The sequence below is a fragment of the Equus caballus genome, chromosome 10 (genome assembly GCF_041296265.1).
Source record: "Equus caballus isolate H_3958 breed thoroughbred chromosome 10, TB-T2T, whole genome shotgun sequence".
In the NCBI taxonomy this organism is placed as follows: domain Eukaryota; kingdom Metazoa; phylum Chordata; class Mammalia; order Perissodactyla; family Equidae; genus Equus; species Equus caballus.
Genome location: NC_091693.1, coordinates 19,372,900 through 19,390,575, shown reverse-complemented (window position 1 = coordinate 19,390,575; position 17,676 = coordinate 19,372,900). Strand labels below are relative to the sequence as shown.

Here is a 17,676-nt window from a genome sequence, read left to right as displayed (position 1 = left end):
CCCCGGGCGCGGACCAATGGCGCTGGCCGGGGGGCGGGCACCGCCTCCTGGCGGCCGCAAGGTTACACTGCAGGGCCCCACTCAGCTCAGTGACGCTGCGGCCGCCTCCTGCGTACGTCTGAGCGCTGCGGGTTGGGGATACGGTCTTGCAATAGGAAGCCGAGGGCGTTGCAAGCTTCCCGTCGGACACCAGCTGCCTGCCCCCGCACCCTGCCCAGTGCATTCCCCAAGCACCTCCGGGGACCCTACCTGTGGCCTCCGGAGCCCCCTTCCCGCCTCAGCCATGCCTCTAAACCGCACTTTGTCCATGTCCTCACTGCCAGGACTGGACGATTGGGAGGATGAATTCGACCTGGAGAATACAGTGCTCTTCGAGGTGGCCTGGGAGGTGGCCAACAAGGGTGAGCACGCCAGGCTGGGGGCCCCGGAAGAGAAGGGCAGTCGGGGATGGGGTCCCGGAACTCTTGAGTAACAGGGAGCCGGGGCTACATGGCATGACCCTTGGGTCCTGGGCAAGGAGCCTATGACTCCTATGTCCTTCAGGAGGGGTTGGGGTATGTCTCTTGGGACCTAGGGGGCGGGGATGAGTCGCCTGACTGTTAAGATGAAAAGAGGCTGGAAACCCGGGTCCTGGGTCCTAGGGGAGAGGGGGCTGAAATGAAAGATTCCTAGGTCCGGGAGGGAGGTTTCCGAGAGACCAGAGACCTGGGTCCTGAACAGGGAAGGAGATGGGGGGTTGGCACTTCCTAGTGCAAACCTGGGAAGTGGCTGTGTTACAGAACGGTGGCCCTGGCGGAAGGGACTGGGGATGTAACTCCGGATTTGGAAGATCGGATGGGAGATAGGATGCATGAGTCGCGGTGGGAGAATCTGGGGAACTGGTCACTTGACAGTAAAGATGGGAGGAGGCTGGAGACCCTAATTCTTAAACCCTAGGGAGAGAGAGAGTTGGGGCCTGGATGCCTAGATTCTGGAGGAGCCGAGGGCCTGGGTTATGGATTCCTAAGATTAGAGGAACCCGTGGCCTCAGACACATGCGTACTGGAAAGGGGGAAGGCTGGGAAGTCCTAAGTTGGTCAGGGGCTGGGCCCTGGGATGGGAGTGGCAGGGGGCCTGGATTTCTGTGTCCTGGGCCCCAAAGGGCCTGAGGTTCTGGGTTTGGAGAAGCCTGGGGCCGCAATCCCAGGAGCTAGGCAGTTTCACTCCTTAAAAGGGAGAGAGCTGGGGTTTTGCTTTGCTGAATTTTGGGAGAGAAAGGGACTGGCTCTGACACTCACCATGGGAGGGGACCTGCAAATACAGAGCCATGTGTCACCAAGGCCCAAGCCCCAGGAGGTAAGGAGGCTCGGGGCCCAGACTCCTCAGTCTGCACTGGAGTCATGGAAGGGGCAGGGCCCTGCATGCCTGTGTCCCCAGCTGGCAGAAGAGACTGGGGGACAGGTCGGCAGAGTCCCTGGGGAGGCAAGGAATGACAATTCCAGCTTCTCTTGGGCAACTGTAGGAAGTGAAATAGGGCCATGAAGAGAGATTCTCCCAGAGCGTGTCCTAGAGGCTGAGTGAGACTTTAGACCCAGCTCCTGGAGCCCGGAACTCGGGACCCTGGGTCCTGGTAATCCTTGTCAGCTCTGTCATGCTAATTCTCTCAGGACCAGGAGCCCAAGCCCTCAGCCCCTTCTCTCAGTCTCAGAAATCTGGCCTGAGCCCCCTCCTCCCTCAGTCCCGACCCACCCCCTTTTTCCCACAGACTCAGGAGCACTGCCCTCCAGCACTGTATCCTCTCCTCCCTCTGACTCTGAAGGATGGGCTGGCTACCAGTCCCCTCTTCCCTCTAAGCCAGAGGTCCGGGGCCCCGGCACCTCCCATGGCGCCCCACCCCACCCCAGGTCCCAGAGCTGTGGACCTCGGCTGGGGCCTGCCCTCACGTACTTGGGCCCACAGTGGGTGGCATCTACACGGTGCTACAGACGAAGGCGAAGGTGACAGGGGATGAATGGGGCGACAACTACTACCTGGTGGGACCATACACGGAGCAAGGCGTGAGGACCCAGGTGGAGCTGCTCGAGCCCCCAACCCCGGCCCTGAAGAGGACGCTGGACTCCATGAACAGCAAGGGCTGCAAGGTGGGGCATGGGCGGCCAAGGGCAGGGAGGCGGGTGCCCGAGGTCGGGGTGGGAGCAGCAGCAGAAGAGGCAGGGGCTGGACAGAAACCCGGGGCGACCCAGGACTTTCCCAGGCAGACATAGAGGAGGTAAGACTGACAGACACGCAGCAGAGGCAGGACCCCGGGAGGTGTGGGGTGAACCCCAAGTTCTAAGATGTGATGCATGGACAGACAGACAGCAGACTAAGAGATGGTCCCAAGAGGTCAAGATCCTCAGACCCAGAGAGAGAAAAAAAACTAGATGGAAAGGCAGCCAGACAGAACCTGGGGGAGGTGGGCTTGCGGGGAGGCAGGCGGCCAGAATAGGGGTTCTGGAGGCTGAAGTCCAAATTCAGCTTCGCCCCTCCCTGCTCGTGTGCCCTTGGTTAATGAACTTGCTATGAACCCTAGTAGGGTTGTTGGGAGGGTGAAAGAGTTGATAAAGTCTTCAGTCTGGTGCCTGGCGTGAAGTTAGCAATGCGTGTGAGCTGTTGTGTCGTGGTTATCATCATCCTCGTCATCGTTATTACTATAAACAGCGGAGCTTGCAGAGTGAGGTGGGCAGGCAGACAAAGGGAGAGAGACGGATGGCAAGAGACTGTGTCCCAAGAGGTGATGGTGGCCCCAGGGGCTAGAGCAATAGGGAGATAGACAGAGTCTGGATATACATGAGAGGCAGCCCAGTGTTTCAGAGAGAAAGACCTAGAAGGAGAGGGGAAGATGGAATACTGATGAAGAGAGGAGAGACCCAGGGGACTGAGTTTCAGATGGGCAGAGCCAGGGGTTAAAGAGTGGAGAGTCCCAGGGCCTCCGATGAGGGCTGAAGGATGAGCCCAGAGGGGGCTGCCACCCAAGGAGAGGGCCACGAGGCAGCGGGGCCGAAGCACAGACAGGTTGGGGTCTGGGAGCGAGAAGTACAGTGGTTGATTCCTTCATTCATTCACAGCCTCTGGGGTCGGGTGGGGTCTGGAGTCCAGTCAGGCCCGAATGTGTCCCTAAGGAACCTTACAGCAGTTCAGCCCTCCCCCATGGCAGCTGCTCCCCACGTGCTGGGGGCCTAAGAATAGCCCCCCCCAGCAAAAGGGCAGGCAACAGCTGGGAGGGGGAGGGACACTGGGGTCAGGCTCCCCAGGCTGGGGAAAGCCAGGTTAGGGAGGCGTATGACTATCTGTCAGCTGGATAGAGTTGTGGCAGCAGGCCCAGACCTAGGCCATGGTCTCAGGAGGAAAGCAGATTGGAGAAATGTGGCAGGGGCAGAAATGAGACAGCGAGGCTTAGAAACATGGCAGTGGGTAGAAAAATGCAGCCCTGGGGCGTGGAAGGAGGGCAGACAGTATTAGAAATGTGGCTGCAGAGTGCAAAATGGACGTAAGGGCAGAGGAAAGAGGCAGCAGGTGACAAATATATGGCGAAAGGGTTAGAAACAAGGCAGTGGGTGGAAGAAATATGGCAGCCAGAACAGTAACAGAAGTATCCAGGAATTAGCAGCAGGAAGAAAAGATCGTGGGAGAAAGCAACAGGGTGGTTGGTGAAATGTGGCAGAAAGCACAGAAACGAGGCAGCAACTTGGACAAATGATTAGCGGGTAGAAAACAAGGCAGTCGGGGTGTAGAGACAGGACGTGGGAAACGTGTGATTCTAAGGAGAGAAAGGAGGCAGCAGATGGGAGAGAGACAGCAGTTATAGAAACTGAGCAAGGGACAGCGAAATGTTGCAACGGAGAAGGAGAAAGATTGTGGTGGGAATAACTAACAGCAAAGAGAGAAATCAGGCAGCGGGTGAGAAATTAGCAGACAGAAGGTGGAAGAAGTAAGGCTGGAAGCCCAGGCATCTGTCTGTGGCTGAGAGAACCACAAGTGCTGTGCCCAGAGATGTGTGGCCGAAACCCTGAGCCTCCCTCTGGGCCCCCCAGGTGTATTTCGGGCGCTGGCTGATCGAGGGGGGCCCCCTGGTGGTGCTCCTGGATGTGGGGGCCTCAGCCTGGGCCCTGGAACGCTGGAAGGGAGAGCTTTGGGACACCTGCAACATCGGGGTGCCCTGGTACGACCGTGAGGCCAACGACGCCGTCCTTTTTGGCTTCCTCACCACCTGGTTCCTGGGTGAGGTAGGCCCCACCACCAGTCCCCATGTCACTCCTTTCCACCCCAGGCCCAAAACTACAATGGCCATCAGCCCCAGGTCAGAGGGTGGCTGGCTTCTCCCAGGGCATTCTGGGAGTTGTAGGTCCTTTAATCCAAGGATTAGCTCTGACCTTTGGGAACCTGGACATCCAGGGGTCCAGACACTTCTTTCTTCAGAGACCTAAACTCCCAACTCCGCTTCATTCATTGCAGTCTTCCAAATATAAGAATTCTGAGCCATTACCTCTTGGGAAGGCTGGTCTGGCTGGAGGGCTCACCCCCCCCCCCAGGGAATTCTGGGAGTTGTAGTTCTCTACTCTGATCTTCGCTGGACGTAGCTCTCAGATGGCACCCTGGATGTTTGGGAAACCCCAGCCTATTAGAGAACCAGGAATCCTGGTTCTTCCCCCATTTTAGGTTTTAAAAGGCTCAAGAAACTTTGTTTCCCATGCCCTGGGACAAAGAGTTAATGAACTGGCTGCTCCTAGGGCATTCTGGGAGTTGTAGTCCTCACTATTGGGTGCAGTTCTACTCTTGATTGAGATAAAGGTCTCCAGGAATTGTGTCTAGGACTTGGGAACACTGAAACTTCAGTCTTTCCAGTTCAGCCCTGCTGGGCCTTAGAAGGTTGGCTGAAAAACCCCAGCTCCCATCAGCCTCTGGGGAGGAGGTCAGGGGTCTGGCTGCCTCAAGGATTTGTACAGTTCCTTGTCCAATGGGGATTGCAGGGGCTGGCGGCCCACTCTGTGCAGTGGAGGTGATTTATCTCTCCTCAGTTTGCTCGTCCACTTTGGGGATGGCTGATCATCTTCACGACACACGTGGAGACACAGTGGCCCTGTCTCTGCTGCCCCACAGTTCCTGGCCCAGAGCGAGGAGAAGCCACATGTGGTTGCACACTTCCACGAGTGGTTGGCGGGCATCGGGCTCTGCCTGTGCCGTGCCCGGCGGCTGCCTGTGGCTACAATCTTCACCACCCACGCCACGCTGCTGGGGCGATACCTGTGTGCCGGTGCTGTGGACTTCTACAACAACCTGGAGAATGTGAGCCGGGAGTGTGGCAGGTGGGGGCGGCCAGTATTTCAGGACAGCCCAAAGCTGTCTGCGAAGCCCAAGGAGATCAAGCTCCCTCTTGTCCCAGGACCCAGGAGTCCAAGACCCCAGGCCCCTCCTCCCTCAGACCTAGGAGTCCAGCTTCCGGCTCCAACCTCGCCCAGGACCCCAGAATCTGGACCTCCAGTCTTCTGCCCATTCTCCTAACCTAACCACCGTCCCTTCCTGCCCAGTTCAACGTGGACAAGGAAGCTGGTGAGAGGCAAATTTATCACCGTTACTGCATGGAGCGGGCGGCAGCCCACTGCACTCACGTCTTCACTACCGTGTCCCAGATCACCGCCATTGAGGCTCAGCACCTACTCAAGAGGAAACCAGGTGGGGCATAGGAGGGGGTCCCGAGACATGAATGAGGTAGTTGACGGTCTACGCCAAGGCCCGTACCAATTTTCTTATTGTAAAGAGCAGAGAACTACAACTCCCAGAAGACCCTAAGTTGATGGCCTGCATATGAGGCTGCCGGGCTGTACCCTAGAGGCTAATGGGAGGTGTAGTTTCTTTGACATTCATTTCAGAAAAGGGAAAATTATTTTATTGGCTAAGGTGGATATTGGTCTTCTGAAAGAGGATGGAGGTTCACTGGATTTTGTTTTTGAGAAAAGCAGTGTTAGAACCAGTTATTCTTCCCAGGCTATAGCATCAATTCTCAATGGATGTGAGAACTACAACTCCCAGAAGGCCTCTGGCTGGCCAGCTCCTTAATATTCCTGGAATTACCTTCATTTATTCATTCAACCACATTGATCTGAATGAAGAAGTGAAACATGGGACCTTCTCCCCCATGCCTAGATATCGTGACCCCCAATGGACTGAATGTGAAGAAGTTCTCTGCCATGCATGAGTTCCAGAACCTCCATGCTCAGAGCAAGGCCCGAATCCAGGAGTTTGTGCGTGGCCATTTTTATGGGTATGTGGGCCAGATACCCAGGTCTTGAGAGAGGTGGGGGTTGGGTGCCCAGACTCCCGGGTCTAAGGGAGGGGACAGCTGAGGGCTCAGACTCTTGAGTTCCTGAGCGTCAGAACAATGGCTGAGTATTGCAGGAGATCCCCGTTTAAGGAGAAAAGAGGCACAAGTCCCATGAGTCCCATGATGCCTCTGTACTGTCTAAGATGTTCTTTGCCCCTGTGGCTTCTGGGGTTTGTAGTTTTGAGCCAGGGCTAGAGGGTGAGGATCTTGGCTTCACCCTGTCTTGTGGCTTTTTAGGCACCTGGACTTCAACTTGGATAAGACCCTGTATTTCTTTATCGCCGGCCGCTACGAGTTCTCCAACAAGGGGGCTGACGTCTTCCTGGAGGCCTTGGCCCGGCTCAACTATCTGCTCAGAGTAAGGCCTGGGCTACGAGGGGACAAAGGAGGATGAGAAGATGAGTACATAACCGGCGAGAACAGGACCCGGGGAGGTGGGGGTTGGGAACCCCGTCTGTAGGGCAGGTGCAGACACCCAGAAAGAAGATCCGAGTCTCAGTGGGGATAGTAACTCTGTCCTATAATTCGCCTTGACAGGAAGGGGCCTGGCAGGATCCTAGTGGTCTTGGGGGAGGGGAAAGGGTGGGTGATCCTGACCTCGGCCCCTTTTCCTCGGCCCCAGGTAAATGGCAGCGAGCAGACGGTGGTCGCCTTCTTCATCATGCCGGCTCGGACCAACAACTTCAACGTGGAAACCCTCAAGGGGCAAGCCGTGCGCAAGCAGCTCTGGTCAGCAGCCTTGGCCCGGGCACCCGGCCGGCCCCACGCCCAGCTCTGTGCTCCGGGTCTAGTGTTCCTCTTGGAGTCTCAGTTTTGTCATCTGTAACAGGATCAACCCGCCCCACCAATTCCTACTGAAGTCACTTGCTTAAGATGCCTCCAGCACAGGGGGCAGTAAGAAGTCGCAGGCAGGACAAGTGTGACAGCACCATCAGGGTTCTGATATGAAACCAGTGAGGTCCCACTCATGCCACTGACCCTTGCTGGCTCTGTGACTTTAGGCAAACCACTCCCCTTCTCCAAGGCTCAGTTTCCTCATCTGTAAAACCCATTCATTAGCCATAGATATTCACTGAGCACCTACTGTGTGCCAGGCACTGTTCCAGGCCCTGGGAACACAGCTGTGAACAAGAAAGATAAAATCCCTGCCCTCATGGAGCTCACATTCTAGAAAATTCTAGAAAGTGCTCTGGCAAAAAAATAAAAGGACTGGAATATGAGACAGTTGTCAGGACAGGCCACACTGAGAAAGTACCATTGGGTAGAGACCAATAGAGGAAATGAGGGAGGGTGTCCTGTTTGTATGTGGGGAACAGCAAAGGGAACAGCAAGTGCAAAGGTCCTGAGGCATGTTTGAGAAACAGCAAGGAGGCCAGTGGAGCTGAAGCAGAGTGCCTTAGAGAGATGGGGTAGAAAATGAGGCCAGAGCTCTGGGAGGGCTGTGAGCAGAGGGATGTCACTGGAGCTGTAGGGTGGCGCTCTTTGCTAGCATTACTCGTGTACATAAAGTTTCCTCTCAGAACATAATTTTCCCTTTTTATAAAATGGGGCTTAGCATTGCCACCGCCAGGACTAGGAGAAGTCCTAATAATAGCTGACATTTCTGGAAGGCTCACTGTGTGCCGGGCACTGTGCACTTTTTGTCATGACCTCATCGAGTTCTCACTGCAAACCTCTGAGGTTGATTCTATTTTTGTCCCTGTCTGACAGATAAGTTACTGAAGTCAGAGAGGGAAGGCCACCTATCCCTGGCCACACAGCCGATGCAAGGCACAAGGGATCCGAGCCTTCCAGGGCCTGTTCCCTGGGTCCCCATCCTCCAGCCCAGAATCCCCAGGGCTTCTCTGCTCAGACCTCAGTTTCCCAGCTGCCCCGGAAGCCTACAATAAGTGACTGGTGTGTATATGATGTCGCTCTGCCCCTTCCAGGGATACGGCGAACACAGTGAAGGAGAAGTTCGGGAGGAAGCTTTACGAATCCCTGCTGGTGTGAGTGCCCCGCCCTCAGCCCTGCGCCCTCCTGGACCCTAACCCCTCTCTCCACCCAATCTCAGATGCATCCCTCTGCTCGCTTCGCAGTGGGAGCCTCCCGGACATGAACAAGATGCTGGACAAGGAGGATTTCACTATGATGAAGAGAGCCATCTTTGCCACGCAGGTATGGTTTGGACCCCTGAGCAGAGAGGTGACAACTCCCAGCAGCCCCAGAGGCAGCTTGCCGTGTTAGCTCTGACCCCAGAGATTGCTGAGAATTCTGCTTTATTGGGCGGCTCTTATCGGGGGAATCAATTCTGAGGTCCACAGAAGAGTGTGAACTGACTGGTAGAACTTCAATTCCCAGAAGCCCTTAGGGCAGCCTGCTTTCCTGAGACTCATTCTGCCACAGGGGCTGCTGGGCATTGTAATTTCTTTGAGTACCCAGGGTCAATGGACAACAGGTGAAAGGGAACTTAGGAAGTCAAGCTAGCCACAAAAGGAGAACTACAACTCCCAGTTGTCCTTGGGCTTTGCTGCGTACTAGCTCCACCTCTCTCCCCAGAGACAGCTGGGAATGGTAGTTTTGTTGGGCCTCTTTTACACTAGAGCCAACGTGTCAGCTAAAACACTTATCTTTTCCTAGAGAACATTGAAAACTCTCAGCAGCCGCTGTTTCTTATCCCCTTGCCTGTGTCTTAGTCTCCAAACACTCGTGGGAGTGGTAGCTTCTTTACATTATTGGCAGGTAACTGGAATTAGGTGGATGGGAAACCTTAGAGAAGATCGGCAGTCACCAAATGAGAACTGCAATTCCCAGCAGCCCCTGGGTCTTTCTGCTATATTGACACTTCCCTACCCCAGAGACTTCTGGGAGTTAGAGTTCTTTTGTTCTCTGGAGTCAAGGGTCTTTGGTACCTATGGCCAGGGTTGGTGAGCCATTTCCTGGAGAATGGAAACCTAGACAGCCAAGTTGCATAAACAAGGTGTGAATTGTTTTTGGCCAAACTATAATTTCCAACAATCCCCAAGGCTGCTTGCCTCACTGAGGGTGTTTCTGCCCTGGGGCTGCTGGGAATTGTAGTTTGTTGGGCCCCTGGAGTCAGTAGACTGAAGGTGTGCAGAACTTTTACTGAGAGAAATGATGGAATATTTGCAAAGAACTATACATCCCAGCAGCCCCCTGGACTTCTATCACACTAGCTCTATCTTCCTCCAGTGACTCTTGGGAATTGTGCTTTTTCTGGGCCGCTGTGGGGGGTGGAAGTCGAGGTAATTACAAGCCACTTAAAGGGAACATGGAAAGAGATCCAGGATTTTCATTAAAAAACTACAACTTCCAGCAGCCCCTGAAGCTTGCCACCATATTGGCACAGTCTCTGGCCTGGTCTACTGGGGGGAGTTAAAGTTCCTTTGAATTTGATGATATAGCCAAGACTACAGAACAAGATAACTGCAACTCCCTGTAGTCCGTGGGGCATGTTAACCCTGGCTCTGCCTCAAAGACAGCTGGGAATTGTAGTTTCTTTTCAGCTCATGGTGGTTAAAGGGGAAAGGGAACCTTTACAGATAGAGTCAAGCAGGAAATCGACAACCCCTGGGAATCTCTTGGGCTGGTTACCCCACAACCTGGTAGGAATTGTAGTCTCCTTGGATCCCCAGGGTCAGCATGTCTCTTTCCTTACCCCCACTCCCCTTGTGGCCCCCACAGCGGCAGTCTTTTCCCCCTGTGTGCACCCACAATATGCTGGACGACTCCTCGGACCCTATCCTGACCACCATCCGTCGAATCGGCCTCTTCAATAGTAGTGCTGACAGGGTCAAGGTGAGGGCAGCGGCCAGGGTGGGTTGGGCCTGGCGGGGGCATGCAGAGGGAACCCTGGGCCTTCCATTCCCCATCTCCCATAGTTTATCAAAAGATCGCTATGTTTAGAAAGAACCTTAGCTTCCGAAGCTGACTTGGATTCAAATCTTTATCCTGCCACTCACCTGTGTGACTTTAGACAAATTTCCCACCCTCTCTGGGCCTCTCTAGGATCTGAGGAGTAGCGACATAAGGTTCTTGGGCTGTGTCCTTCTTTTTCCCTGCCAGGTGATTTTCCACCCAGAGTTCCTCTCCTCCACGAGCCCCCTGCTCCCCGTGGACTATGAGGAGTTTGTCCGTGGCTGCCACCTTGGGGTTTTCCCCTCCTACTATGAGCCTTGGGGCTACACACCAGGTGAGTGCAGCATGGCGGTAGGGTCCTGGGCAGATCTGGCACAATCCCCGTGCAAGGCACTCTGCTTCTCTGAGCCTCAGGCTTCTCCTTTGCAAAACAGGGGCAATAGAGGGCCAGCCCGCTGGCGTAGTGGTTGGGTTCTCACACTCCACTTTGGCAGCCCGGGGTTCGCAGGTTCAGATCCCGGGCACGGACCTAGCACCGCTCGTCAAGCCATACTGTGGCAGCGACCCAAATAAAATAGAGGAAGATTGGCACAGATGTTAGCTCAGCGACAATCTTCCTCAAGCAAAAAGAGGAAGATTGACAATAGATTGGCTCAGGGCCAATCTTCCTCACCAAAAAACCCTAAAAAAACAGGGGCAATGGCAACAGTCTGTTCTGCTACAGTGTGTTTTTGTAAACACAGTAGCTCATGTGATGTTTAACTGGAGGACTGATGTCACAGTTCACATGGCTGACATTTGGCCCCCCCAAATAAAGCAGCTGAATGCACAGTTCACTGAACACAAAAGAATGTGGCAAAGTCACTCGGAGCTGTTCCTGGTGCCCATCGCCTCCCCCTTCCTCCTGTCGGCTCCCTTCAGACACCAGCTTCGAGCCGAAACAGCTCCTGGGCAGTTCTCCCTCATTTGGGGACATTTTGCTGTGGTTTCCCCAAACTCAACCCTTCCTCACATCTTTTCGCATGTTTTTCAGGCTAAATAAATACCACATTTGCCGTAGTAATTTTTACTTTATGAGTAATTTAACAAGTCTTTTAAACTATGCTTGCATGATAATTAGGAATTTTGCCAGTTTTCTTTCATCCATGGTTAAAATGATGCCTAGGTTTTGTGTGGTCGGCCCCAACCCTGTTTTTCCCATAAGCCCCCTTATAGTTAGCGCCTGCTTTTGCAGCTTACAGAGGTTTTTAGAAACATTTCCACGAGAATTATAACAAACTCCTTGAACCAATTCTCAGCGTTAAGGTAGGAAACAAGGCATCGTAGGTGCTCTGTAGACAGCAATAGTAATAGTGAGAGACTTTTTCTTACCTCCTGTCAAAACAGACTGAAGCTGTTTTAACCAAAACAGTATGGTCTGGCCCAAGAAAGTATCTTACAGGTTGTGAGGATTAAGTAAAATGATAGACATTGGCCCAGAGTACGTATTCAATAAATTAGCATCCTTATCGCCCAACTAAAGACTTCTCCTCATCCTGAGGCCTTGGGGCAAGTGAACTCCCTTTTGCTAAGCCTCTTAGCTTCCGCTCGAAGACTGTGATAGTCCAATGCCCCGCCTGGTTTTTCCACTCCTGACTTGCTCGGCTCAGCGCCCAGCACTTGGTAAAGATGCCAGTAGAGGGCGCCGTTGAGGCGTCTATTGAGATTTAAGACTTTGCTAAGTGCTAAGTGGGCTGTTCTCACGCCTTCCTGCAGCTGAGTGCACGGTTATGGGCATCCCCAGTATCTCCACCAACCTCTCCGGCTTCGGCTGCTTCATGGAGGAACACATCGCAGACCCCTCAGCTTACGGTCAGCGCCCGGACTGAGAGCCGGGACTCTTGGATCCTGGGGAGGAGGGGGTGGAACTCCTTAGTCCCAGGGAAGGAGGGGTCCTGGTGCCACAGGGTCCCAGGGAGAATGAAGGTCTCCCCAGTCTGGTTTCTGAGCCCCCGTCCTGGCCCCTGCAGGCATCTACATTCTGGACCGGCGGTTCCGCAGCCTGGATGATTCCTGCTCGCAGCTTACCTCCTTCCTCTACAGCTTCTGCCAGCAGAGCCGGCGGCAGCGCATCATCCAGCGGAACCGCACGGAGCGCCTCTCCGACCTTCTGGACTGGAAATACCTAGGCCGGGTATAACTCCCTTCCCTGTCCTCTGCTAGTGAATCGGCCGCTTCCCGCTCTGGGCCTCTGATTCCTCAGCTCAAAGGCTGGCGCAGGGGACACGGTCTCCTCCTACCTGTAGCAGTTGCTGTCCCTTTAAGAAATTAACGTTTGCGGGAAGACCTCATTGGTCAGAAGTGCTCTATTTGCATAAGGGCGTGGCCAAAGACGTACCCGACTGGAGAATTCCACCCGTGTTCTTGGGATGTGGCTCAGAGACTGTCAAATCATAGCTCTGCTTATCTACCTGAGGGGCGGAGCTAGGAAGATGGATAATTGGCATAGGGGCCAACTGGAGGTGCTCAGAGTGTGCTCATTTGCATAACGGATGTGGCCAGGATTCGCCTCGCTCCGGGTCTGCAGGGGTGGCCGGGGGTCCGGCTCCCGCCCCCTGACGCCTCCCCTCCCACTCACTTCTTTCCCTCAAGTACTATATGTCCGCGCGCCACATGGCGCTGGCCAAGGCCTTTCCAGAACATTTCACCTACGAGCCCCGCGAGGCTGATGCGGTGAGTGGACCCGGGGTCTCTCTGGTGGGCCAGGAGCTGGAGGGCTGGGGTGGGGTAGGGTGGGGCGTCCCTCCCTCCTGGGATCAGAAGGCGTCAGGGGCCCTGGATGCCTGGGCAGGATTGTAGGGGCCTCCGCTCACTCTGCAGTCTGTGCCCACAACCCCGTCCGTACGCAGACCCAGGGCTACCGCTACCCACGGCCTGCATCGGTGCCTCCGTCGCCCTCACTGTCACGACACTCGAGCCCGCACCAGAGCGAGGACGAGGAGGAGCCCCGGGACGTGCCGCCCGATGAAGACAGTGAGCGCTACGACGAGGACGAGGAGGCCGCCAAGGACCGGCGCAACATCCGCGCCCCGGAGTGGCCGCGTCGCGCCTCCTGCACCTCTTCCACGAGCGGGAGCAAGCGCGGCTCGGTGGACACGGGGCCCTCCAGCTCGCTCAGCACCCCCAGCGAGCCCCTCAGCCCCGCCAGCTCCCTGGGCGAGGAGCGCAACTAAGTCTCCTGCCCCACACTCCCCGCCCGCACTGCCTGCCTCATCCAGAGGGTGGATGCTGAAGGGCGCTGTTCCCAAACCCTGCTCCAAATCCGGAACCCTCTGTGGGGTCCACAGCCCCGCCCCCTCCGCCATACAGTCCAGCCCCCTCTAGCTAGCTCTTGGAATCCCCACACTCCAGAACCCACAACGCTGTGCCTTTCTTGGGTTCCAGAATGCACAATCTGTGCCCTGGAGTCCCCCAGGCCTGGCCCGGGTCCCAGAGGCCAGGACTCTGCCGTTACCCTACTGTGGTGCCAGAGGTTTTAGGAAACCTGGCCTATTGCCTTCCAGGCTCCTAGAGCCCTTTGTGGTTTGCAATTCTACAGCCCTCTGAGCATGCCATGTTCAGGCCTGGCCTGGGGGCCACCAAGCTCCGGAAACCGCGTGGTATCCCTGCTAATGGGGACAATCAAGTCCAGAACTAGGCACTTTCAGGGACTTTACTGAATGCAGAAGTTCCTCCATTTCAACTCCAGAACTCGGGCTGCAGGCCAGGGCACTGGTGTTTACTCGGATCCAGCCCTCCCTGATTTGTCCAGCTCTGCCTGCAGGATCTCTCCATCTCTGCCCCCCTCTTCCTCCACACTTTGGCCAAGCAAGGAGGGGGCAGAACCACTTGGCTTCTCATTCCTACTGGAGAACAGACAGTCTTGGTCTAGATGCCTTTCTGGCCTTTTCTGGACCGGATCCTACTCCTTCCGTGCGTCTGAGCTCTCCCTTATATCTCCAGGCTCCTTCTGTGGCCTCCAGGGAACCCCTCGGCTGAGGACAGAACTGGCTGTCTTCCCAGCCACAATCCCCAATCATTAGACCCACCGTGAAACCACTGGGTTCTAGGTGCCGGCTGCTGAATCTAGAACCTTAAGACTGTGCTGCATCCTGGTCCCATTCCCCTGGTCTAAAACTGGGCCCACTGGGTTCTAGAACCTCTATATTTACCTCGAGGCTCTTCCATCCCCAAGCTGTGCCCCGCTCCCAGCTTTGGTGAAACGGAGGGGCCCCTCACGTGTGCTGTGCTGTGTCTAATGCACTTAGTTTGCCGTTGGGAAGGGGGAGGGCGGAAGGAGTGTGACTGAAGTGTGTCCAGAGATGAAAAAATACATCTATATTTAAGAATCTCAGGTCTGGTCCGACATGAGGGGCCTTGTTCCTGGCCCCCCTCTCCTTGTGGCCTCCTCTGTTCCTCCCCCTGCCCACCCCTGGGTCCCTGATCCCTTGTCTCATCCTGCTGTCTTGGAAGAGATTAGGATTGCCAGTCTGATTCCCATCTTATTTCAAGGGAACGCACCTCTGTTGTGTTTACTTGGGACTTGACTTGCAAATGGCGAAAACTTGGCTCAAGCTCCCTTTGGCAGAAAGGGGTGTCACTGGAAAAAGGATTGTAGGGTAGCTCGGAGCCACGTGTGATTATTTGAATTAATCCCTCAGCAGCATTAGCCATGTGCACGTGCTCAACAGCCACTGTGGCCGCATGTGGCTACCCTATCGGGCAGCGCAGATATAGAACGCTTCCATCATTGAAAAAGTCCTATTGGACAGCACTAGTTTAGAGCATGTTTCTAGGACCCTGTGGCCTCTGATCTTTGGCTCTACTGTCCCCTAGATGGCTGTGTTTTCAGGAAAAATCTTTTCCTTTTCCGATCTAGTCTTCACTAGGCCATACGTGCATCTCCAAAGCAATCGCTTTTCAGGGGCGTAGAAAGCTCCAATTTTTTGGATTTGGGAGTGCGATCATCCTTCCTGTTGGCCACTGTGTGACACACAGAAGCTCCCTCCCTGAAAGAGCAGGGACAGCAAGGGTCACGGTGGGGAGCAGACCCAACAACAGGAGTCCAGCAGCCACTTCCTCTTCGATTCTTCTGCCCAAATCAGGGAAGGGGGAGTGGGTCAGAGTTGATTGTTTCGTAACTTGGGCCCAGCAGCTGCCTGTAAACCCTCTTCCAGCTTCAGTTCCCACTTGAATTTGGCCCCAAGTTTCACCTTCCCGTTTCTGTGCTCAGCCCCAAACCCCCAGCTCAGCATCTCTTGCACATCCCATGCTCCCAGCTGCTCAGACACACTCTGAGTTCTTCCTAGCTGTGCTTCAAATTGGAGAGCAGGTGTGGCACCCTGGGTGTGCTTCCTGGTTGCCACGGGCAATTTCTACGTTAATAGCCTCAACTCACCCACAGAAAGGAGCTCCTAATTCTACTTAACCGCCAGAGGTTGGCAGGGCCTGGCACAGACTCGTTTCTTGTTACTGTTTGGTATCTCTTTAACAGTGTCTGCTTCCAGTGACCAACCCCAGGTCTTTAGACTTCCCTGGAATCTGGGCTCTCCTATCTAGGAGGGACTGTTAACAGCCTGGCGAACCAGAGAACCCGTTACTGCAACACACCCCACAGGTGAGGACAAGCCTTAGGAATAGGCAAGACAGGTGGAGCCAACTCCCCCGGCTTGCCAGCCCAGTCCAGCTAGAAGCCTTGTGAAAACAGATCCCACCCCATTTCCCACACCACACAGACACACACAACCACCAGCTGCTGGAAAAAGCTTTATTGTTTCCATTTGGTCCAGGCTTGGGCAGAAGGCTCCAGGCTAGTTAAAAAGCTATCTCTAGTGGCTGCAGGGAGAGGCTCAGGCAGAAGCTCTGACGCCAGGGGGATACCAAAGGGGCCCCCTCAAAGGCCGCTGGACTCCGGAGGCTCCTAGTCGTGCTTGAGGGTGAGCCTTTCAAAGAGATACTCGCCCAGCCCAGCTTGGGAGCCAACGAGCCTCTGGATGTTGGTCAGATGGTCGCCCATCTTCTTGATGAGTTTCACCTCCTCGTCTAGGAAGTGGCTCTCCAAGAAGTCACAGAGCTGAAAGATAAAAGAGAAAATGTTGCCACTTACAATAGTATGACAGATGGGTGACGAGGCTCAGAAGGATAGCTGTCCAATCACGAGGCCAATGCTTAGAACGTAAGCTTCATGTCTGGGTAGCTCAAGGTAAGTAGACACAGATGAACAGAGTACTTACATGGGGGTCTGCCTGGGCAGAACCCAGGGCATGCAGATCCAAAAGGGCCTGGTTCAGGCTCTTCTCCAGGACAATGGCGGCTTTCATGGCATCCAGGGTTGTACCCCACTCATCCTGGGACGGCTTCTATACAGAAAACAGCTCAGAACTAGCCACTTACCCAGCAAAGGACTAAAACGACATTTCCCAGCAGTTGCGGGGGTAAAGAGCCTAGCGCAAAAAACCGTCTAAGGGTTCCTATCCAAACCCCCACCCCCCACCTCCCCGGTCTCCTACAACAGCAACCCCCAGGAGACGACGCCGCAGTCTACACCGCCACGTCCTGGGGGAACTGGGTGCGCCTCCATTCCCAATCATAATAGACAGCCCGCACATGACCAGACTCAATCTCCCAGAAGCCCACGCGGTGCCTAAACAAACGGTCAACAAGCCTCGCGCGCAGGGACTGCCGGGAGATGCAGTCCGTTGCCCGCACCCTGTTTACCTGCAAGTCCTGGAAGAGGGCGCGGCCGCCGCGCTGGTTTTGCATCTTCAAGAGACGCTCGGCACCCTCGCGCTTCTCCTCCGCCAACTCGCGGAAGAAGTGGCATACGCCCTCCAGAGCCACATCGTCGCGGTCGAAATAGAAGCCCTGCGGGAAGAGATGGCGGGAACAACGGTTAGCGGGAGGCGAGGCCAGGCGTGCGGACTCCGCCTTCCGACTACCCGACGGGACAAAGAAAGCCAGCGCGTGCGCAGAAGGCCAGAGGTACGCAGCTGGGGGAAACTTGGGCCGGGGGCGTCCTGGGGATCCTCACCAGAGAGAGGTAGGTGTAGGAGGCCCGCAGGTACAGGTTGACCAGGCGGTTGACGGCGGCCTCCACTTCAGTAGAATAATTCTGACGAATCTGGGAGCTCATGGTTGATCGGCAGTAAGGAGCTGAGCTCAAAAGAACGGTATTAGTGGATCCCGCCGGAGGTAGAGGATGGTTGAGAAGTTGGTCCGAAGGCTGAGACTGGAAAAGAGGTTGGAGGGTGGTCGGAGGCTGGAAAAAGAGGAGTCCCAGGGGTCTGTTCCGTCCAAACACTGTTGAAGCAAGACACAGAGCCGTGGGACGCCTAGCGCACTGCAAGGGAGCGTGGCGAAGGCGGCTTCTTTTATAGCGCGCGGGCCCTGGGGGGTGGGGCGTTCAAGGAGTGCGATCGGCCAATCAGCGGTGGCGGGAGGCGGGGCCTGGGGCCGCGCGC

The 17,676-nt window shown here is 55.3% G+C and overlaps 2 protein-coding genes across 3 annotated transcripts; one reads left to right on the top strand and one right to left on the bottom strand.

Moving 5' to 3' along the window:
• Positions 1 to 83: 83 nt before the first annotated feature.
• Positions 84 to 14,565, top strand: GYS1 (glycogen synthase 1). Of its 2 annotated transcripts, none has more exons than XM_070222725.1 (16): positions 84 to 401; positions 1,745 to 2,120; positions 4,053 to 4,244; positions 5,119 to 5,304; positions 5,547 to 5,691; positions 6,163 to 6,280; positions 6,578 to 6,698; positions 6,963 to 7,069; positions 8,269 to 8,328; positions 8,419 to 8,497; positions 10,025 to 10,138; positions 10,406 to 10,532; positions 11,954 to 12,049; positions 12,208 to 12,371; positions 12,830 to 12,910; positions 13,087 to 14,565. In XM_070222725.1, exons 2-16 carry the CDS (start codon positions 2,100 to 2,102, stop codon positions 13,408 to 13,410), a joined length of 1,935 nt encoding a protein of 644 aa, XP_070078826.1. In that variant the 5' UTR covers positions 84 to 401; positions 1,745 to 2,099; the 3' UTR covers positions 13,411 to 14,565. The 2 variants fall into 2 exon arrangements, with proteins under 2 accessions (XP_070078826.1, NP_001119597.2); NM_001126125.3 differs by having other exon boundaries at positions 101 to 401; positions 1,939 to 2,120.
• Positions 14,566 to 15,969: 1,404 nt separating this feature from the next.
• Positions 15,970 to 17,560, bottom strand: FTL (ferritin light chain). The gene is given in 4 exon segments (NM_001114540.2): positions 15,970 to 16,289; positions 16,450 to 16,575; positions 16,934 to 17,080; positions 17,247 to 17,560. Coding segments are annotated over 4 exon segments (528 nt in total). The 5' UTR covers positions 17,349 to 17,560; the 3' UTR covers positions 15,970 to 16,136.
• Between the last annotated feature and the right edge of the window lie 116 nt (positions 17,561 to 17,676).

Excerpts from the sequence above, each read along its gene's own strand:
- GYS1 (NM_001126125.3), top strand. The coding sequence starts at position 284 with ATGCCTCTAAACCGCACTTTGTCCATGTCCTCACTGCCAGGACTGGAC. Across the intron at positions 402-1,938 it reads CTGGGAGGTGGCCAACAAGG|TGGGTGGCATCTACACGGTG; the intron begins GTGAGCACGCCA and ends TTGGGCCCACAG. Across the intron at positions 12,050-12,207 it reads CGCAGACCCCTCAGCTTACG|GCATCTACATTCTGGACCGG; the intron begins GTCAGCGCCCGG and ends TGGCCCCTGCAG.